At 38.9% G+C, this 23,934-nt stretch overlaps 1 protein-coding gene across 2 annotated transcripts in view; it reads right to left on the minus strand.

Annotated features, from left to right (window-relative positions):
• Positions 1-23,934, minus strand: part of SLIT3 (slit guidance ligand 3) — a 676,405-nt gene that overhangs the window by 114,184 nt on the left and 538,287 nt on the right. For both annotated transcript variants that reach the window (XM_067566650.1, XM_067566651.1), the window contains exons 19-23: positions 18,660-18,823; positions 16,173-16,305; positions 2,039-2,107; positions 1,222-1,293; positions 966-1,037 (exon numbers count right to left, since the gene is read on the minus strand). In XM_067566650.1, coding sequence (XP_067422751.1) covers positions 966-1,037; positions 1,222-1,293; positions 2,039-2,107; positions 16,173-16,305; positions 18,660-18,823 — 510 coding nt within the window. The remainder of the gene's footprint in view (positions 1-965; positions 1,038-1,221; positions 1,294-2,038; positions 2,108-16,172; positions 16,306-18,659; positions 18,824-23,934) is intronic.

The following is a 23,934-nucleotide window of genomic DNA, read 5'->3' on the forward strand; positions in this document are numbered from 1 at the left end:
GCAGGCACTTATCTCTCAGCCTGACAGGGAGAAGTCACATCTGAATTTGGCTATTCCATGTCAGAACATTACAAAGCCATACATCTAGCTGGTATAATTGTCTCTGTTCATACTGGTTTCTGTGAACTACACCACTAGTTCTCAACCAGGCGTACATGTACCCCTGGTGATATTCAGAGGTCTTCCAACTCATCTAGATATTTGCCTGGTTTTACAACAAGCTACATAAAAAGCACTAGCAAAGTCAGTACAAAATAAAATTTAATACAGACAAAATGTAAGCAATTCTTCAATAGTAATAGTGTGCTGTGACACTTTTGTATTTTTATGTCTGATTTCGTATGCAAGTAGTTTTTAAGTAGGGTGAAACTTGAGGTACACAAGACAAATCAGACTCCTGAAAGGGATGCAGTAGTATAGGAAGAACCACTGTATTATGCCATCTTTTACAGGAACTGTCCTATGAAACTCAGTAGGATTCTACAGAAGTTCAAGCTTCATAAAAAACCTTTAGGATTTAAAAGACAGATACTTTCTATAGGTTCTGAGGCATCTTCTAGAAAATGATGCTCTAGATTTCTATGAATTCCTATAGGCCAGGGGGAATAAATGGATAGATGTTCTCCTCCATTCTGCACAAGCAGTTACTATTTTGTGTTCCAGCAGACAAATACACTGTATGCTGTCCCATGGAGACTGTCTTGTTCATTCTTGTCCCCATAATATTAGAGCAAGGGCATTTATACTGAAAGTATATGATTACTCTTTGCATATGAAAAAGCTTAACATTCACCTGTGGTACAGGATGTGTTGCATAAAAGTACAAGTACATTGAAAGCTAATTGTGTAAAAATATTTATGGTGTACTGAATCAAGTGAAAGCCATCTGCTTATTAAAAATCCTGCTGTCATCGACAGCATCCTAATAAGCTGCAACGCTGACACATTGAACAAGTATTACTTACAGCACTCGAAGAGACTTGAGTCCATTAAATGCATGGGCTGGAATACACCGGAGTCTGTTGTAGCTCAGGATCCTAGGAGAATTCGAAAATGCACTTGCAGTGTTATATTTTCTTTGGTTATTTTGCTACTAATTCATGTAAAAAGCAGCATGGAAAGCCATCAGCTTAAATAACAAGAGAGATACTCATTATTTAATGCAACTGATTTTGTGCTGAACAGCAATTAAAACTGATGCCAGAACTTCTGATTACTTACAGTGTTGATAGCTGAGTCATGTTGACGAAGGTGTAATTGGCCAATATGCCGATGCTGTTGTTGCTCAAGTCGCTAAAGAAATACATACAGCAGATACATCATTTATACAAATAACTTTAAAAACAAGTCATTTTTAAATGTGAAATAAGACTCAAGCAACAAAGTTAGCAATTTCAAAGCTAGCCATTATGAACTGTCATCATCTCTTATAATTAACCATGGAAGGATCCTACAAGGCACATCAGATTATTTCTTTATGAGACTCTCAAACATCTTGTGGGGAACATTTTCAGTACACTGCAATGTAGAAGCAGTAGATGTAAAAGAAATTTCTGGGCAGAATTTAGGTGCACAACAATCTGCAATTTGCCACACTGATATCACCTCCACAGGTAGTGTGTAAGTATTTTGTATACACATATACATGCAACTACTGCAGAGTACTAGGGTGAATAGAGTTTGATTGTTGAGATCTATTTTAAACCTACAGTTACAATGACTCCATTGCTCATATATCAAAAGAAAAGGCTTTGTTAGATGCCCTCATTTTTTCAGTGCCTTGATATCACAAGCAATTTTTTAACTACAAGAAATTGATGTCTGCCATTTTAATAGTCCTTTCAAGCCTACCTGCATTGTACAGGTAAAGCTGCCATACCCAACTATGGTAACATCGTACATAACAATTTTATGAACCCTTAAAGGAAACAACTGCTGACATGACAGGCACTCAGAAATGAGTTTCAAACGATAATTCCCCATATTCCACCCACAACACGTGGAGGAAAGAATAATTTAATTTTGCTGCATTTCTTACATGAGTGTCAGGTGTCGGAAGGTGGACAGCTCCTTTGGCACAGCTGTTAAATGGTTTCCTTCCAGATATCTGAAAAGAGTCAGATTTTGATGATTAGGCATAAACGGTAACATGAACTTTTGCCAGGCCAGGCTGCGTCACTTGTATTTGTTGGGAAATGTAGGATTTATTAGAATTTTAAAAGTAGTAACTAAGGGTGGAATCTTTGACTCATCACAGCTTCGAAGCTATACTAAAACTCTGCCAGAATTGATTTTCTTTGCAATCAATTGTCTCCAGTGCAATACACCACGGTAGCTTGTTGGTGGTTTTGCTCAAAAATTTGAAGTGAGTATAGCAAGGACTCTTGACCTGCAGCTCAGATGAAAGATCATTTAGCTCTTCATAGAAGACCCTTATAGAAGGAGAGAAAAATAACACATGATGTGCCCTTGGTATAAGGTTATATTTAATTAAAGTTTCTACAAGCAACTCCAAATACTAATTGATCCCATTAGAACAATTTCTGCCCTCTGACTGCAAACATTTGTACAGACAATGTTTAAATAAACCCTTGTCTGGCATGTTGCATTGCTTGATATTGGTACATCAGAATCTCACTTGTTCCAACAGGGCTAACCCAAACATCTGGATTATTTTCTAAAAGTTTAATTGCAGCATCTCCTATCTGAAACATCTTTTTTTAAATTTATTTTTACAATATATACTGATACAGGGGAAGATTTTCAAAAATACAAATCAGGGTTGAGTGTTTAACTCTCATTTGTATCCCAAAAAAATCTCTTCCATGTTCAGCAGGTATACTTAATACAATATGCTGCATTTCCACATTAGGTATGCACTGGAGTACCATTTAAATATGTGTACTTAAAAAACAAAAACAAAACTAATGTTGTTCAGAGAAATTAATTCCGCAAAGCAAGTAATCCCCTTTAACACAGGAGGAATTTTATAGGGCCGGGAGTATATATCATCTATATAACACCAAATAGATGACAACTAATTTTTAGCCCTGAAGGTTTCTATCTTTGCCAGAGAATTTTCCTTAACATTCATGTATGCAGAAATCCCTACATGTTAAGATGTGAAGACTCTTCCCTTCATGTTCATACTAAGATTAAGTACTAAATGCACTCATGTGCATTTCCCAATCATTGCACAGGAGCTACATGCACACACATTATACATGCTGGACTATAATGCTTTCTTCCAAAGTTATAACCAGTTACTCCTTAAACACATTTCATTATTTAATGAAATATATAAAGATTATAATATCTCTAGGGCTTTTACAAGTGTCTTCATACCAGAGGCACTCAAATAATCGGTTAATCTGGGATCTGAAAAAAACTCAGAATTGCTAGAATTTTGCCGGGATGTCTTCATTTAACAATGCTAGTTAAATATCGCCATTGCAAAGCATGAGAAATTGCATGTGCAATTATGCAGTTCACTTGTGTACATGGTATCATGTGCTATCTAGGTGCTTATCCCCCCACAGATGTACAACTACACGCAGTAGAACACACATAGCTGGGTGGAAAAAAACCTAGTTCCTTTAAGTCAATTTGTCACTTCTCATAAAGCCTCTCAATTATAAATACATTCCTTTTTAATACTATCAGGTCAAGCTAAGCCTGTTACGGTCAAAGCATTAGAAAGCAAAGAAAATGCAAGAGGGATTAATTATGGAAACATTACAAAATAGTGACATTAGGAACTGTGGTTAAAGACTTGAAAGTTCTTCAAATACTACCAGATGTCAACAGTATATAGTCTCACTTCAAATGGGAAACAGTACATTTCATTTAGTTAAATGTGCTGTCAAGATCTATGGAGAGTCCTTTCGCTCTACTGTTGGACCTTGTGTAACCATATTTAAGGTCTGGAGGTCTTGCTCCTGCACTCCTTACTCAAATAAACCTCACTGAGATGAAGAATGCCAAATCAGGCCCTTGAAAGCCAAAACGGCTCTTCTGTGGGAGTGGAGCAGGAAAATGGTTCTACATCATAAAGCTCTTTCAGCCAGAAAGTGTAACATGGCTTCCCAGCATATGTCTACACCTTCTCATTGCTGGGACTGCAGAATGGGAGACCTGCGGCGAGGGGAATGGATCAGATTATTAGATGCTTTTTGTATTCGTAAGGAAAACTGTCATGAAACTAAGACATCATTAAAAAAGAACAGTGAGCTAGATCATACATTCTACACTCTGCTGCCACTCTGGCACCCTCCATCTTGCTCCGTGGATGGTTCCCCAAGGTCCTGTGGCTGCAGGAAGGTTGTGAAAGGGCAGGTTGGGGTGGGATATGCATGCTGTCCTCATTTTGGCGCTGTAGAAATTGGTCAAAAATAATATAGCCCTAGGTCTTTCTTCTTTCATCCCTATGTTTTGGAGGCAGCTGTGGCAAGGAGAAGGCAATGGTAGAGAGGTTCCAGTGGAACTGTATTTCCACTGGGGAAAGGCCAATACAGAACTATAAGTAGGACCTAACATGACATTGGTCCATGTGACTCCACAGGCATCTGCCAGTTTTCCATGCAACTCCAGTGGCCTTTTCTACAGGGGGAAGAAATCCAACTTCCTCAGAACTATGTGAAGGGAGGGGAAGGATCTGTAAACCATGCAAAGATTTCATCCCTGTGAGGCCCCTTTTTGGTGGATAGACGTAGATTATTGTAATCAGTGTGGTGTCCTTGGCTTATCAGGTATCACCAGGGAGTATGTATACCCACACATAGTGGAGTGCTTAGTATACTGCATCTAAAGGTGAAAATATAACACAACAATAATCTCAGGATCTGTGCCACACACACAACTTTTATTTTCTTTGGCAACAAACCTACTTGGCCTGCATTTATAACAGCAAACAACAATAATTATAGCTACTAACATGTTATAGGTTCTGTCTCCATGTAGGCTGCTACATTGCCAAGGGATTTTGTGCAAGCTATTTGGTCTAAAAGACTCTTGCTGCAAGTTGAGTTTTATTTGTGTGCATTATTTAAAAGTAAATCAGAGTAGACAGAAAAGCTACTGTCATTTGTTACAGAATATATTATTCATATCAACTTTTATTTTATTTTCTCCCTTCTGTTTTAATGTGACACCCTCCCCCCATTTTCTGTTGCCTCAGCTCCGTCTTCTAAACTAAACAAACCCTGGGAAGAATTTCTCATAAGGTATTAGATGCTGGAGCCTAATAATAAAATGAAAAAATCCTCAGCTATCAAATGAATAGAAAGAAAATTGACCTTTCACTTGCATTTATGAACCCCCCATGTGAACAGGAATCCTATAAAGATAGATTTACATTTAGAGCAGATGGGAGAAATGAACCAACTCCTGCTAGAGTTAGGTTGGAGAAAAAAGACCAAGACTTCTTCAATTTTTATCCAAAGGCAAAATCCATTCCAAAATGAAAAACTTTTGAATTGATCAATTCTTCCATGCACAGATTAACTCTCAAAAAGGAGTGAGCAGTAAATAAGCTACAATTTCAGAGAGGGGCAAATGCTGCCCACACTTCTATGGGTGCAGAGGCCCATGAAGGCAGTGAGCTGTTGCGAACCTGGTGGTGGTGGTGCTCATCCCATGCACATAGTGGATTCCAGCTCCAGAAGTGTGCCTTCTTCATTGAAAGAGAGTTTAATGTGGGCCAGGGCAAGTAAATATATAACTATATGATCCATCAGTCATTTGCCCCAAATGGAACAGGGTGTGACAGCTGTGTGTGTTATTTCAGCTCTGACATTGAAAAACTGGGGAACTGTCACCTATGGGAAAAGATTCCTCTTTCTTGACACTCAGATAGTTCCCATGCACCAAGCCCATGGACTCTGGGCTAAGTGAAGGACCTAGTATTTGGTCCAAATAAGTAACTCACATGATAAACATTGAAGGCTACTCAGGAATCCTTATTTAGGACAGTAGCCACAATTCTTGCAATACAGTGGTGAAACCTTCAGAAATACATTTTTGGGGCATTTTCCAATTTATTTCGATATGAAATGGACATCAATTTAAACAGGTCTTTTTGGCAAGGTCTTACCCCCCCTTTTTTCTTAATATCCGGTGGGTGTTCAGCTATTGAACACTGAAAGGTGCATGTTGTACTCTAATTCTTCAGTATTCTGACCGAGACAGAGACAACCATTTGGGCCTCTGGAGCTGGACTGCTACAGCATATCTTCTTTCAGAGCATATTCATTTACAATATTCTCAACAATTTTCCAGTTATCTTAGGGTATTGGCAGAAAGTGATGATAATATTTATACCAAAGGAACATTTTGTGAATAGAACACAACAGTTTCCTAATGATTTTACCCTGAAAAATTACTGATTATACCATTATCATGCATGGCTATGGACATCTAATGATATAATGGGACTCATGTTGATTTGAATTTCTGCATTTGAAAAAGCACCATAGGAACAAACTTGATGATTATGACAGAGGATAGTGCCACATTTATGGAAAAATCAAAATAATGTAGAGATTTTGTGCTCATTTCTTTTTTGGCCAAAGAAGCAAAACACAAAGTACATTCATTCACTTGACCTTTAGTAGGCAAAGAAACTTTGGTATGAACTAAAAAAATAAATTTATCTCGCTGATTATATTATTCATAGATTAGATTAATAGATTCCCAGGCCAGAAAAGATCATTGTGATCATCTAATCTGACCTCCTGTATAAAACAGGCCACTGAATGTCCCCAAAATAATTCCTAGAGTGGATCTTTTATAACCAATATTGATTTAAAAATTGTCAGAGATGGAGAATCCAACACAACTGTTGGTAAATTGTTCCAATGCTTAATTACTCACTGTTAAAAATGACACTATTTCCTCTCTGAATTTGTCTAGCATCAACTTCTAGACATTGGATCATGTTATACCTTTCTGTTAGTTTGAAAAGTCCATTATTAAATATTTGTTTTCCCATGTAGGTTCTTATAGACTGTGATCAAGTCACACCTTAATCTTCTCTTTGTTAAATTAAATAGATTGAGCTCCTTTAGTCTATCATTAAAAGGTAGGCTTTCTAGTCCTTTAATCATTCTTGAAGCTCTTCTCTGAACCATCTAAAATTTTCAACCACCGTGTACATTAACTGACAGTATAGGAAAGCTGATTGAAGGCCAAAATAATATCTTAGATTCATAATGCTTTTAGATGCTGTAGTTTTATATTTAAATATTTGGATCCAGTTCATCCCTGCTTTAATGTCATTGAGTACAGCATCACACCATTGGATGGATCTGGTTCAATAAGTTCATCTGTTTAAGATTGTGCACTTAAAATTTCTATTAAGTTTTATCCATCAATCTAATACTAAACTAATCTTTGCCACTACTCAGATACAAAGAAAAAATAAAATGCAATCAGATATAAACCTCTAGAAAAGGTTTTTCCAAGCCCGCAGTTCCTCATACAGATGTCTCAAATAGGGATTTAGGCCCGGATTCCTAACTCCCTGATTTCAATAGAGTTAGGCACCTAAATACCTTTGAAGATCTGGGCCTTAGGACCTCTAAGAAGGTGCCAATTTAATTTCATTTTGTGAGGAGCTATTTTGTAAAAGGTAGGAATACTTAGCATTTGTACAGCAACTTCATCCTGTAATCTCAAAGAACATTGCCAACAGGTTAGGGTTTATGGCGCTAGGTACCATGCAAACATACTGTAAGAGATATTTATTCCCCTGAAACACACAAACTATACAGGCACAGAGAGTAAGCGACTGGCTCCAGGCCATATAGGGAATCTAGAGCAGAATCAGGAATTTAACCCTGATTACTTGAGGCCCACAGCAGTGTGTAAACTACAAGGCCAACGAACTCAAAAATGATGTAGGGAAATTTCAATCTTCTTTCTGACAGAAAGGACATGCCCACAAACACACAGAAAATCGGAGAGAGTTTCAAGGGAGAACCCTAAACTCTTGACTTCCAGCCCTGTGTTCTAACCACTACAACATACACTAGTCAGAAAGATTTCATCAAAGAGATGAAATTGCTAAGGATTTTGGTAATGCGATATAGAAACTTTCACCATGAGGTTGCTGTTGTGAATCTAGGTGGGGTAGCAGTGACAAAGTTGTTACCATCAAATATGTTTTAGAGCCTCAGAGAAAGGTGATTAAAGTTCTCATACATAACGTCCCACCACTTACCAATAAAAAGTGCTCAACTCCTTTCTGGTAATTTAGAAAGATCAAAGATTGAATGCCTCTTTCACCCCTACAGGTGGCCCATCTCGCTCACGGTTGTGGCACACGGGCATGCCTGGCAGTGCTGCTGAATACACTGGGCTTGCTTTGAAAATAGAGAGGGCAGCTCAGACTCCAGCAATTGACTCCAGCCCTTTCAGAGGCACTAACTTTACATTAAAAAATAAAACTGATGCACTTAAAACGACAACTGCTCTTTTTCTAACCTGTCTATTTTTATACCGGAGAACACTTGGATTTGAGATGATATGACTATCACAAGGTACCGAAGTGGCATGTAATGTTTTGAATCACTTATAATTTTTTGTATGATAGAATGCCTGCTCAGCCATAAAGACAAGTCCACAGGAGCATTCTGTGCTAAGAGAGGAAACCAAAAGGAAAATACAGTTCTCAGACAGTAACTGAAGAGGCACAAGGGAAGGATGGGAAAAACTACAGTAATTTTAGGATTTTTATTTTAAATGCTTAAGGTAAAAATTAGGAGTTGTTTGGCAATGCTACATCTAAGTTTTAAAATTAAGTTAGGGTCAAAACATTATTGATGGGATGTTCAGAACATTGTTTGAAATCAAGGCAGAGAGTAAGGGAGCGAAGTATGAAACATACCAGAAAATTTCAGATTTCAGTGACTTGAAGAGTCTTAAGGTCTGGGGTTTCAGTTCAGTTCACTAAGAAGACAGGGGCATTTGCAAAAATTTGGATTCAGAAAGATCTAGGTTTAGACTTGGACTCTGAACTCTCTGAAGTTTAAGCAGGGTTTTATGTTGGAATCATCTTTACTAAAATTGCTATTTAAAAATGACATGTAGAAAATATGGCTTTGTTTAAAAGACAGTAATGAGGGCTCCAAAGCTAATTTTCTCTAGTATACTCTATTAGTGCTGAAATCAGTTTTCTGAAGCCTGTTACACCTTTATATCCACTCAAAACACCATTTGATAACTGTTGATCTATTTCCTTTTTTTAAATTGTCAGATCTGAAATACAGATTTAAATTATCTATTTTGGCTATAGCTAAAAACACCCTTTTATAGAAAAATTCACGCTCTTCGCAACTGAAAGAGCTTTCCATTTAAGCAGACTGGAAAATCTTTCCAGACTGAAAGTCCCAAGGCCAAATCTGCCTAAACTTTCAGCTAAATAGGTTCTCTGTTTTTATTATTAAAAAAGAAAATTCACTCAATTACATGTTAACTGTTAGTGCACAAAATAGTACTGATTGCCAGGAAAGTTCAGGCACAAACAGATATTTCTATCAAATATTCCACTTTCAGGGTTATCACAGATTAGCAGGAATGATGCAGATAGTAATGTAGCAGCATTGGGAGACGGCACACAGTATGCTAGTAAATCTGTTTGCATCTCAGCTGACTCCCTGAAGTCTAAATTTGCTGTATCTACTTGATTGCAACAGGTTGAGTGTACAGCACTCAAAAGTGATGCTAGTGCTGAATGCATAGGACTATACTGAAAAGTGCTGCTACTTACTCTAGGCCACTATTACAAACTGGATGTTATTCCAGTCTCATTGATTAAAGTGGAGCAAAACAGGATGGAGAGCTCATGAATTTTGATGATGGTAATTAATGTACAATAGGCAGGTGGGAGAATGTTACTTTAACTTGTGGTGACAGGTAACAGCATAAGAAGAAAGTGGGGACTGGAGGAAGAAAAATGTTTCCTAAGAGTTACTCTCTCCAAAAGGGCTCACAGCCAGCCAAGTAAAGGTGAGTTTGAGTGTGTGAATACAGCACATGGAGCTGTGTCAGGACTTATTCTTTGAGCTTTATGCCACTGTTCTTGTCATGTTCATACGACTGATCAGGACAGAGAATGGACACTATTTAAAAATAAATCAAACTGGAAAGCCTGAGCAGGATGCAAGGGATCACTCCCTGGAAATCTGAATTATCCAGTGCAATTTCTTACATGAAGATACTTCAAAAGGTTCTTAGCAAAATTATGTATTTGTGCCTTTCCTCCAACAGGAGTTAGAATGCAAACAGTAGTGTTTCCTATTGGAGTATTATAATGATGGGCTAGCTTCTGCCATTTATTAGGATCAGTTACATTTCCAACTTGTATCCCAGCTGCCTAAAGGATAGGTAATATTTGATGAGGCAAGACAACGCTCACAGTATCTCGATGCCTTTGATCTCACTGATCCTTGTCAGTCTGAGTATGAGTCATGGAGAGGCTGAGTGACCGGGCATGCAATAGAAGGGCTAATGGGCAATGCTGAAAGAGACTAGGTGATAATCAGAGAGGGAGAACTCAGCAATGGAGAGGTCAGAGAGAACAGTGCTTGGTAAAGATCAAGTCAAATTAATGGCCCTTTTAGTGAGTGAGAGAGTTGAACGAGAGGAGAGGTGAGGGTGGGGAAATGTACAGCTAAGGGATTGGATGGTTCATCAACATGGAAGCTGAAGTTGCCAAAGAAGAGCATGGGAGATTGTGAAGAAAGGAAGAGACAGTGTGAGACAGGAATGCAATAAAAATAAAAATTCTGTGTATATGCATAGCAATACAAATAAAAAAAGTCACTAAAAAAAAGTTGATGTACAACTAGGTTTTCATACCACCCTCTTCACTGTTCTATCCAAGTGCTTCATGTCACCATAGTATTATGAATCCAGAGATAACATGATTGATGTATATTTAATCTAAAACCAGACTATGCTCATTATAACAACATAAGTAATGCCAATGTTTTCTCCCCAATGCAAAACCTTGCTATTTCCCATAGACCTAATAACAGCAGCTGGATACTGTCAGGCCTTTATTAGATACAGCCAGGCCTTTATTAGAGATTACTGTTCCTTTTTAAAAAAGAAATAAAACTCAAGTACTGGGGTAACGTATTAAAAGCATGCTTGGGAAAGTTGCTTCAGACAGAAAAAAAAAACCAAAAGTTTTTCTAAAGGCAATGATTTGGAGGGAAGTTAGGCTGAATACTGGATCAGTATGCTACTCTTTTACTCCTGAGAGCAGGACTGGAAACCTGAGTAAATTCAAAGGACAAGTCTTCCGTTCAGAGCTATTCACAGAGCAAAGGAAACCCATGTATGTACTGGCCAACAATACCAGTAACATAAGGAAGGGCAGTAAGACACCCTGGAAGGCATCCTCTTCCTCCTTCCTTCCTATGAAACCTGTGGAAAGCTTGTACATGGGGCTAGGTTTTTCAGAGGTGTGGTGGGACTGGGGAATGGCAATTGTCTCTGATATCTTCCTTCTTAAAAGCCCAGGAGATTTACACTGCAGGATACACCGGACCTTGCCAGAATTATCTTGTACAGAACCTTTCACTGCAACATGAAGACCCTTCTTCCAAGGAATGCTTGGGACCAACTACAGGTAGGCATCCTATGGCAGCATGGTTCCAAATGTCAAGGGAATAACGGGCTCCAAGGATTGTCTTTCATCTTGCACCTCCTCCCATAGCTGTGTGCTGTACAGCCCTAGACACAATCTGTGGTTCCATAATATTCCACTGCCCTTTTGAAAGCAATCCTTCACTCCTTCCCTAGTCAATCACTTGTCAAAACTTGGAGTTGATAATACTTGTGGTGTTGCTTATCCCTCATGGGAATTTCTGCAGATTTGACCCTTCCTATACAATTCTAGGTTTCTACACATCACAGAACCCACCAAGACATTTATTGGGACTTAATATGACTGGCAATCTCTATGTTTAGAGACACATAGGGTTGGAATAGCAGGATTGAAGTGCGTCAGCAAAGCAGTATGTGGAAAGCTTGTACAGCCCCTGTCTGCACTATGCCTAGCTCTGGACAGTTCTCTTAACCCCTGGTTTTATGAGACTTCAATTAACTTACAAATTACAAAGTAGACTTTCTAGTATGTATTTCATATGTTAAAAGGATAAAAGCAATAAAATTAAGAGTAATTGCTTCACTGGGGGGACTTGATGCAAGTTGACCTTCCTTAAAGTTGGCATCAACACAATTTCTATGTATAACATGCTTGAGTCTTTATAGTCAATCCAGAAAGGAAACTCAAGAGGAAAATTGGAGAGGCAGAGATACTAGTTTCCAGCCTGCCACCAGAGAAATAACACAAGGGCTGATGCTCTACTTAGGCTTTTCTGCTGAACAAGGATATGATGAAATTCTACCCACTGTGGAATGAAATTCTCTGTCCCCTTGTAAGGCGTATATTCATTTCAGCACTTTGTTATTTAGTACCTGTTGCAGTTAGAAATTTCCTGCTCTAGAGGTATTTTGGAGTTTTATATGCAACACTAATTTACTGGCTTGGTAAGCGGTATGGCAGTGTTTTTTATTAAAATGTGATGTATAAAATACATCACATTTTAATAAAAAGCATTTCAGCTGATGGCTTATTATAGAGGTTGCCATTCTAACATTGAAAATGGAAGCATATAAATGCAAGACTCCACAGTATTCATTAAAATTCCACTAAAATACTCCCCTTCATTACTTGAAAGTGCACCTGAACATCACATCGACCCTTCCCTGAGAAAGAGCCATGAACCATCAGGGCAATTAACTCTAAATCCTTGCCCCAGCCATCACCAAGGGCTCAGTCCACAGTGACACAGCTACAATTCTAACGCATAGTGGGAAGGGCAAGATGTAGACATGAAGCATGAGGGAGCCATTGCTTTCCAGGGCTCATTGCAAACCAGTGTGTAGTTTGCTCAAGAATGGAGGCAGGCTGGGGGAGAAGCTGGAAGTGAGCTGATGAACTGGTCATTTCTCCCTTGTGGGAGGTCAACACCTGCTGAAATAGTAGGGAGTGCTGGCATATGCTGGGTTGCAATAGTAGCCATGGAGAGGTTCCACTACTACTGTAGCTGGGAAGGTCAAGGATTCCCTTCTCAAGAAGACCATTGTGGATCTTTTGTATACATGGAGCAACTACTCAGAAGCCATGCAGTCTGAGGATTAGGTATTGAACCTGTCATAGCAAGTGGTTACTTAAATAATTTGCAGCACTTTGCCAAAAAATAATTGCTCACTAGGAGTATAGAGCATCTTCAAGGACTCTGGTGTATCCTGTGATGTGTTGAACACAGACTGACGAATGGCCCTGATACATCCTTATATCACATAGCAATGCTTTGGTGAGTGGTAAAAACATCACCTTCAAGGGTTAACACTAAAATCTTGTTTTCCTGCAAGTTACTGAAATCTGCTGGAGAGTCTCCTGGGTTTCATTTCTTTCTTCCAAATCTACCATCTTGCTACAGAAATAGAGACTAGAAGATGTTTGTTTCATAGTCCTAATAAACCCGCTGGGGTGCTTCTGTTTCTGCCAGAGCAGGTAAATATGTGGTGGTTTAGAGCGGTTGTTGATACTATTAGAGAAACAGACACTTTGGAAATGTCTAAGTTATGAAAGTCAAAACTTTAGCAGTTTAAAAAAAGTTAGACTTTAGCTGTGTTCAATATGGGCAGGGATATGGGGTGCCTCAGAGGAATCTATTATTGCTACTAGAAAATGAAAACCTTCAGGTAGGTTTTACCCCGAAATACAGTTTTAAAAAAGCCTTTAAATCTCCTACAACTTTTGGAATTTGCACAGATAACCAGGCCCTAGATGATACAAGGTTTTCTAGAATGTAACCAACACCTTGACCTGGAAGCAAAGAGGAAGCTTGTGAGCTGGATCATATTCTTTTCTTTTCAGACCTGTCATGCTTTGAAACAAAAAAGATCACAAAACTTTTGATGTCGAAGGAAATTTGCCTGGCTTTGTTTTTACTGACAAACTAAATAAATAATTTGCAGCACTTGCCAAAAAATAATAGCTCACTAGCAGTATAGTTCATCTTCAAGGACTCAGCGTGTATCCTGTGAAGTGTTGAATATATACCATCAAAGTCTAGGCAACCAGTTTCAGATTGGCTGAAAGAATAAGCAAGGTGGCAAAATCAGTTGAGACTGATTCAGGATTTTACTTTCAAAACATGCAAAACTCAGTGTTGAAACCGTGCAAAACGAGGTGTGGTTTGGAGTTAGTTCCATTGCTAAGTTTTTTTATTCAAAACCCAAAGCTAAACTAGAGAATTGCAAATTCAAGTAGATTAGACCGAAGGGCATACTTCCATGAATTCCTATGAACTGAAACTGCTCAGTTCCATGCAGCTGTAGTCATAGTACCACAGATTGCTACCTTAATTTGGAAAGAACAGCTGAAGGATATAGCAAACTGCAGGAATTTGTGCTATTGCTGTCACAATAGGAATGAAGTTAACTCATGTCACTGGTGTAGAGCATATAAAACATTATTGCACTGATTATGACAATCCTGACCACAAAAAGCTATCAGTGTTGCACAGTTATATGGAACTGAAGGGATACCTGTAACTGCCCATTGTCTACAAATCATGCCTGAGGACACTACTGGGGCTCCAGCATGACAAGAGCAGAAGAAGCAGCTTTACTGTTGGTGATGACACATTAGAAGGATAAGAATAAACTGGACTTTCAGATGAAATCCTATTATTTACTGCATGAACTGAGCAAATTTGACCAGAAGTTACTGAAAGACGTTAAACATGTAATCTTTCACTTCTCCAATAAGAGTCACTTTTCAGAGCAGAATTGTACTTCATTCAGCATGAATTTCCTTTAATAACTAGAAAATGATGTTAAGTATTTTAGATACTAACTGGTTTTCCCAGTAATGTGTGTATCTATGCAGAACACCCATGAACTATATTTTACACAAAAAAACACACCACAGATCCTCCCTATGGATTTTTCTACACTGGAACACTCAGAAAAGTTAAGATTAACCAAGTAAGCGTGGGAAGTTAATGTGCATAATTTAAAGTGCATTCAACCCTTGGCAGGATGCTCACTTTCAGAAGTAAAGTGGCCATAGTTTGCTCTTGCTTAATCCTCCTTAAAGGACACCCAAGGAAGGTGCCACAGAATGTTTGAGAACAAAGTCCACACAAGAAGTGCAGCATGTGCAGCAGCAGTGCAAAATTCCGTCCACTGAACAGGAGGGGCTAACCCTAACTGTGAAACTGTAGTGCCTGTTACTTTCCTTGTCTCCCTTGTGTCCACCAATGGTAGTGCTAATTAGCATCAATCAGACATATTGCCTGTTCAGTAGGAAATGGACCAAGCCCACCAACTAACTTCATATACTGTCACTATACAGTAACTAATTACTTTCATATATAAACAATCATCAGCTGGTAACAACTGCCAATAACCATTCATCTGGGCTAGATTTCAATATGTGAGCTAGAGGTGAAAAGCTCTATATTCCTACTACCAACCTTCAAGATATTCAGTGTCTCTAGTATTGTTTTAATTCCATGGAAAGAATAAAAAAAACTAATGTAAATTCATAGCAAATGAACAAGCCTAGAAAGGCACCCTCAGCTCATGCACATTCACTTTACAATTTAATCTAATTACCTCTGTTATTTTAGACATTTCATGAGAAAAGAAAATAATCCACTGTTTGTTTTCCCTGCTGTTTCTTTTGAACAAAGTCATGTAGTGGGATAATTAGCCCATAGACGTGTATGTAGGGAATATATTTTCCATAGAGCTTTCAAACTGTCCAGTGTGAACTCAAGCTGCTGAAAATGCACTACATATTATTCAGTATTGATTTATTCATTTGTTCCCCACATATGGAATGAATAGAAACAAATACATGGCTTGCATACAAGTTAAAATGACCTCGTCTCTGGGCAGAATAACATAAGCAGTTACAGCCTAGTCGGACATAAGAAAAAGGCCACAACAATCAAAAAGATAAGGAAAGTATCAAAGTACAAAGATTCATTCACTAAAGTCAATGGCAAACTCCCATGGACCTCAACTGTCACAGTACCTACCCCCCTCTTCTTATGAAAAGAAGAACATAACATGTAACTTACAGCTCAGTCACATCCTTGGGGATGCCTTTGGGCAGGATGTGCAGCCCTTTGTTACTGCACCGTACCACTGAGTCCACACAAGTACATTGATCAGGACAACGAGGAGAGAGCAGACAGCTGCTTTCATCATTACCTGAAGAGAGAGAAAGAGAACACAGGAGGACCCTGATATTTAGGAAGGAAATCAACGAGGGAGACCAGGAGGGCTTGCTTCAAAGATAACTGCTCCCCTCTAGTACAAAACAAGGACATCCATATACGTCTACAACAGCTGGGTTGCCAATTGGCCCCTAATACTTAGTATCTCCCCAACACCCTTACTGAATCATTGGTATCGGGATGCAAAACCGTCCTGAAAATGGTGGCAATTGTTTTAAAGCGAAAACAAAAGAAAGTTTTATCCAAAATGTATCTAGCTTTTTTAAATTCTACAAATCTTCATCCACTAAATAATCCCTCTCCCCCAACAATCCCCTCCCCTCCATGTTATCTGAAATGGAATACTTTACCAGACCATTAGCATTAATCTTACTTTGACATAAGACAATCATGACCTACTTTATGTTTTACAAGGCCTCTTTCTTTTTTTTAAAAAGAAAACCCACTACCTAGCTTTATTTCCTCATGATGTTAATCATTCAATGTTAAGTGTCGACTTTTAATGTTGGCATGACACTTCATTTATCACTTTAATTGAAAAGCCTCATTGTTGACAAGGATAATGAGGCAAAAAACAAACCAAGCCACACACTCAGAATTGTTGGCAATCCATCTGTGCATGCATAAAAATATCTAATACTCCTAAAGTGGATTCAAACTTCCATAAACAACAGATTAAATCTCATCATTGAAGAACAACAGGGTTTGCATGGAAGAAACCAAGTCTTTGAAGTTAAGAACATTAAAGCATGGATTTTCCCCAAAAACAACACGCTTCACAAAACATTAGAAAAATGCAAACTGTAGTATCAAGATGGGTATGGAAGGAAGCATTTAGTGAAACATACACTAGATGATCATGATAAGAAGTATATAAATGTTTATGAATGCAAGCATACTGAACGTACTGAACATTGAAATAGTAAACTTAAACCATATGACCATGTTTCCATTAGACATTTTCATTTCTTTAAGACTGATACAAAGACTAATTGAGGCAGAGATGATTTTCCTTCCTTTGCAGGTCTGCCAGGGGTATGCTTGAGCTTCGGGTTTAAACAAGACTGGAAGCCCTGCTAGAGTGCTGCAAAGCAATCCTAGGAACTTTTACTGATGAGTATGTGTGTCTGAAAAGTGATGGTTTGCATTAAGAATGATGGAGAGAAAAAGAAGAAAGGGGAATGGGAAAAAAAACCCACCATTGTGGAACAAACCGTGCATCAAGATATGCATGTAACTTAATTAAATAGCCTCATGATCTTTCATTGTAAGTCACAGTCTTCCCTGCTCACCTGTTTACTAAATTTACTCATGTGTCTTGTATTAAATTATTTGCTGATTCTGCATATGCTTCGGAACAAGAGCAACTTTATTCACCTAAGTAGTCCCACTGAACCCAAAGGAGATGAATGTGCATTAAGTTACTCCACTCTCACCCTGCTCTACTGTCCCCAAATCTTGTTTCATGGGGAGGTAGAGGCAGCCTTCGCAGAATTTGGCTGAGATGCACAGGGAGCACAAATCTCCACAGATCCTGTCCCTATATAGAGCACAACTGAAGCATTTCTGCAAAGTCCCTTGGAGCATGGACTGTCTTTTTGTTCTGTGTTTGTACAGCACCTAATACGATGCGGTCCTGTTTCATATCCAAGGCTCCTATCCTAGCTGTTACAATTATATAAACAATAACAGCAGCATAAACATCTGTGGCCCTCCCTGGCAGAGGATGAAGGTCAGGGTTTGCCCCTGAATGCCACAGAGGTTGGCATCTTCATCGAACCTTTCTGTTTGATTTCTAAATCTCTGATATCCCTCTATTCACATTATACTACTGTTGAAACTTCACAGTCCCAAATTCTAGTTGGATCTCCAAGCAAGCCCCATTTCCACTGCTCTCAGACATTAAGGGAACGAAAGGAAAAGTCAATAACTGCATTGGCATCATCCTCAAGAAAGACTGTTTTGTTCATCAACCTGCCCAGCAAGGAGCTGAGTACATTAGGATTCCAGAGTGGAAAAAGATGTGCCCTGAAGGATTCCAGAAAAACCAGTCTCAGCTGATTGTACAAGGAAGAACTCCTACTTATCTAGGCTTGGAGGGAGGCAGCCCAGAACATGGAGCGGTACAAAGGTGTCATCACCAATGAAAAACAATTCCCTAATGATACAGAACAATTACATTTGATTATACACCATTCGTTCTCTTCCTCATGACTACATTTAATTCAACTATTTTCATCATGATATTGTGGTACTGATTAGGTAGGGAAACCACTGCAGAGATACCAGTCGGCTAGTGAAATACCAAATCCAATCCAGTTCGCTTACCGTCACAGGTGAAGTCCTGTATGGCCACATCTTGAATTGGAATCTCCTTTAAGAAAGACGGTTTCTGACAACGTGGATTTCCACTGACTATTCTCCTTTTCCTCAGCCATTTCCCCAGCCATGCCAGGTGGCAGTTACAATTAAAGGGATTAGACAACAAATTACTGAAAGGGAATTAAGACAAAAATACATTGAACATGGTCAGCTACTACATAAATTAAGTGACTAGCAAAAGCCCACATATTCAGAGCTCAAGATTCCATTCAAGGCTCTGCTTCTTATTTTCCGTGAGAGCCTGGCCAATTCACTTAGGCCTGTTCTACACAGAAATTTTGTACCAATATAATTGTAAGATGTGTGTGTTTTATACTGATATAATTCCTAGTGCAGATGCACTTATATCAGTATCAAAGTACTTTACACTGATATAACTTTTTCCCATTCCTTTAAGGAAATGAACCATAATGGTATAAGTACATTTATACCGGTATAACCGTGGTCACACTGGGGAGGAGGGGTATGTACCACTTTAACTAAGCTAGTATAGTTAAAATGATACTGCCTTTATCAGTAGACAAGCCCTTGATCTGAGTGAGTTTACTCATCCAGAAAAGGCTGTAATAATATGGTGCTTACCTGCCTCTCAGGTATTGTGAGATACACACCATGTCTTGTAACTGCTTCTGATATATCTGTCAAATGCAGTCCAACAGTGGTAGCACAGCATGTGGCTACGCTATCATGGTAAAAATTCACAATAAGAGATCATTGGATGGACTGTCTCAGAGGGGTAAGTCTATATCGCAGTTTGGGCTAGCAGTGTTTACAAAAAGAAATCCCTGTGTACTCCAAATATCAACAATCATGCTGTCAAACAAGATTCCTGGGGACTGGTGGGTAACAGCTGTCTTTTCAAACACAGCTGTATCTCTAGTATCATTGCTGATGTCACTATAGACAGAACCTGAGTCCATAAATATTCCTTAAAGCTTTCGGGATCCTGTGGATGAAAGCATCTTAATGTAAGTTGGTGCTATATTTAAAACATTCATCAGCCCAGTGCTAGGGTAATTAGGAACAGAGCTGAGAGAGTTCTGAGAGAAGATAAATGTTACCTGAGACCACAGCTAATGAGTTGAAATGTCTGTAATTTGTGTTTGTGTTGTTTGAAGCTCAACAGCAGACTAAAGGAAAAGGGTGATGTTCCTGCTAAAGCAATGGTTCCCAGCCTGGGGTCGGGACCCCCTTGGGGGTGTGCCAAAGATTACAGGGGGTCCATGAGGCTTCAGTCATTTAGCCCCTGAGCTCCATGCCAGGCACAGCAGCCTCGAGCTCTGCTCTGGCCAGACGGAGGAGCAGCCCCCGCAAGCTCCACACCGGCCAGGCACAGCCCACCTAAGCTCCGTGCCAACAGGAGCAGCCCTCCCAAGGGAGCAGCAGCCCCGAGCTCCACTCCGGCCAGAGCGGAGGAGCAGCCCCCTCTAGCCCCACACAGCCAGGCACCCATCCAGAGAAGAGCAGCCCCAGCACCGGTGGGGGCCTGGAACCCTGGCCAACCTGCCAGAGCCTGCCTTCATTATCCTCAGTCCATGAGGGATGGGAAGAGATGTGGCCACACAGGGTGCACGGTGGTGGCTGCGCCAGGGAAGGCTTCGCTTCTTACTCAGAGTAAGAGTAATTTATTATTATTATTATTATGCAATTTAGTGTTATCATCATCATATGTATTTATAGGGGTTGTGTGTGTTTATGGCCAGTGAGGGGGTGGGGCGGGGGAGGAAACACGTGTTTTACCTAGTCTTAACTAGTAGGGCTTTCACTCAAAAAAGGTTCAGAACTAAAAGGAAAATCATCAGATGTATGAAGAGCAGCAGTGGCTTCAAGTATGTGAAAGACCTCCTCCAGGAAGGAGAATGAACAGTGTGCTTACCACTATCCAAGCCCTAAAAATGTAAAATGAGGGGTCCAAGCTGAAAACTAGGGAGATCTCCAGCAAGGCAACAGGAATTTTAAGGCCCCATGAATGCAGGATCTCTTGCCCAGGCGGCAAGTGGGTGGATTTAGCTGAGTGGAGGCTTTTGATATCCTACATGCTCTGAAAAATCTAAAGTCTCAGTCAAACAAAGTTACATCAAGATTTCATCCAATCACTGGTCCTTCAGATTGCTATGGAATCTCATGAAAAACATCTGAGTGAACTGTGAGGAAAATAAATAATCATACCCATGCCCATGCTATATAGTTTTAGGCCAACACCACATACCCACAATATGGTTTACAGCCACTCTTAGCAAACTGACTAATATTTTTAGCAAAAAAACACCCCAATGCCAGCAATAGTCCAGAGCAATGGGCATGTAATTACAAGTTGGTCTAGCACTGATTACCAAAAGTTATATTTAGAGTAAAAGAGGCAGATGGAAACTCAGCACCATGTGGTTCAATGACCAAACCCCCCCCAACTTTCTTTATCTGCACTATGACTCTACTAACGACCTCATTGTCAATAAAGAGATTGAAAAGAAGGAAGAAAAGAGAAGCTTTCAGAGTCAAAAAGTCATAATCAAACATATTTTCTCAGGTGAAGACAGGCAATGAAAGTGTCCATATATTTCTAGTTATTTTCATCCTAAATTGTTTTCCATTTTCTTTCATCCATAATAGGACCACAGACAGGATGTCCTGTATATTTTCCAAATGGACTTACTTTGGCATAAACAATATTTCCACAAGCCAAATGTTTAAACCTCCAAAGCCAGAGCTTCAAAGACCATTTGCTATATTGCCTGTGAGAGACTTGAGTCATGTGCGCACATAAATCTCCAGAACAAAACAGTCCACAACTTGGAGCAGCTTATATGTATATACGAGTCTCTTGGAGAAAAGGCTGTCTTGAACTTAAAGAATATTTCACACATCTACAGCATCTTTATTCTGGGTATCTCCAAGAGCTTTTAAAATACAATGAATTAAAAATTCAAACCCTCCGATGAAGGTGATTATTGTCTCCATTTTACAGATGGATAAACTATATCAAAGAGGGGTTAGTGGAGTAGCCCAGAGTCCCAGTGATTCAACAGATGATCAGGGAAGAGAATCCAGGACTTCTGACCTCCTTTTGCCAGGCTCTAATTATTAAACACCGTTTCTCACAAACGAGACCATCTTTATTGTTAGACTCATGAAGCTATACTGATTTTTGGCTCTAAGGGCTTCCTAATTCATAAATAAAAGGTCAAAATAGAGAAAACATACAAAAGAAACCTTACTCTTTTATCCACATTCACATTTCACGATTCATATTATATAGACCTCACTCACTGAATCCACTCTTTAGTGTAGAGTTTTGCTATGTGGAAAAAAATTATTGTAACTCAATTATAAGGCTCTGAATCTAGCATTTTATTAATGTGGAGTAGTATTTGAGTACACAACAGTCCTAATGCTTTTAATAGAACTACTTGTGTAGCAAGGTTCCACTAGTATGGGTGGCATGAACTGGGCCCTAAGGATTCACTGAATCTGCTCAGGCACATTGTTGAAATTTAACAGCTGTTTTTTAAATCACGTCCATTTCAGTTTCTAAGAACCCCACTGTTATCCAACTCAAGAGTTGTTTGTTCTGTGTCATGAACAAAACAGCCATGAGTCTTCAGAGTATTCTCTAAAGAAATAGAGAGGAATAAGATTAAATCAAACAAAAAATGGAGACTCATGACTTGGTGGTTTTTCAAACTAGGATTTCCTGGTTTTTTGGTGACACTGTTTTTCAGACAAACAATGTCCTTCAGTGTCTTTCAGCCAAACAGCTTTTACAAAGCATAACTTTAAGATCAATTCAGAGACAAGAACTCAAAGTGAGTTCTTAACATAATATTCTTCATGTGCTGGTATTGCCAGATCATATTGGGCATGACTATATGGCATATCAGGTGTACTGTAAACAAAACAAGAGTATAATTATTATCCTTAATATACAATCCAATTAATTATGGCAGGATGGCAGGGATTGCATAATGGTATCTGTACTAGCCCCCTATTTTCAGAGGTTTATATTAATTAATTATATTATATTGTATTTAAAGTGGAGATGTTGGAGCAAAAACAGGTTAGCCAGTTTTACCCACAGAGAGTAAATACCTTCAACTATCATAGAAAGGCTTGACTTTTTTTTTTTTTTTTTTAAACCTGGAATGCTGTGATAGACGGTTGAAAAATGGCATGACAAAAAGCCCTTAAGGAGAAGTGCCTTTAAAAAACATCAGATGTGTGTTCAAAATACATTTTGGGGCGAGGGCTATATAAGCTCCTATATTTTATGTTTTCTCTATTTTGACTCTTTTATTTATGAATTAGGAAGCCTCTAAAGACAAAAATCAGTACATTCTCATGACACTCTTGTAAGTAAACTAGAGAAATCTGGTCTGGATGAAATTACTATAAGGTGGGTGAACCACTGGTTGAAAGACCATATTGAAAGAATAGTTATGAATGGTTTACTGTCAAACTGGTAGGATGTATTTAGTGGGGTCCTGCAGAGATCTGTCCTGGGCCTGGTACTATTCAATATTTTCATTAAACACTTGGATAATGGAATAGAAAGTATGCTTATAAAATTTGCACAGGACACCAAGCTGGGAAGAGTTGCAAGCACTTTGGAGGACAGGCTTAAAATTCAAAATGACCTTGACACATTGGAGAATTGGTCTGAATTTAACAAGATAAAATCTAATAAAGAAAGTATTTCACTTAAGAGGGAAAAATCAAATGCACAACTATAAAATGGGAAATGACCGTCTAAGGTGGTAGTACTGCTGAAAAGGATCTGGGGGGTTACAGTGGACCACAAACGAAATATGAATCATCAATGTCACAGCTGCAAAAAAAAAAGCTAATATGATTCTGGGGTATATTAATAGGAGTGTTCTGTGTCTTATATACGAGGTCTGTCCCACTGTACTTGGCACTTGTGAGGCTCCAGCTGGAGTACTGTGTCCAGTTCTGGGCACCACAATTTAGGAAGGATGTAGACAAACTGGAAATAGTTCAAAGGAGAGCAACAAAAATGATAAAAGTTTTAGAAAACCTGATCTACGAGGAAAGGTTGAAAATACTGAAGTTTAGTCTTCAGAAAAGAAGAGTGATAAAGCTTCAAATATGTTAAGAGCGGTTATAAAGTGGAGAGTAATGAATTGTTCTCCATGTCCACTGAAGGTAGCACAAGAAGTAATGGGCTTACTCTGCAGCAAGGGAGATTTAGGTTAGATATTAGGAA

This window comes from Emydura macquarii, unplaced genomic scaffold, assembly GCF_026122565.2.
Source record: "Emydura macquarii macquarii isolate MOO-44397 ecotype Brisbane River unplaced genomic scaffold, CSIRO-AGI_Emac_v2 contig_2768, whole genome shotgun sequence".
NCBI classification, from domain to species: Eukaryota; Metazoa; Chordata; order Testudines; family Chelidae; genus Emydura; species Emydura macquarii.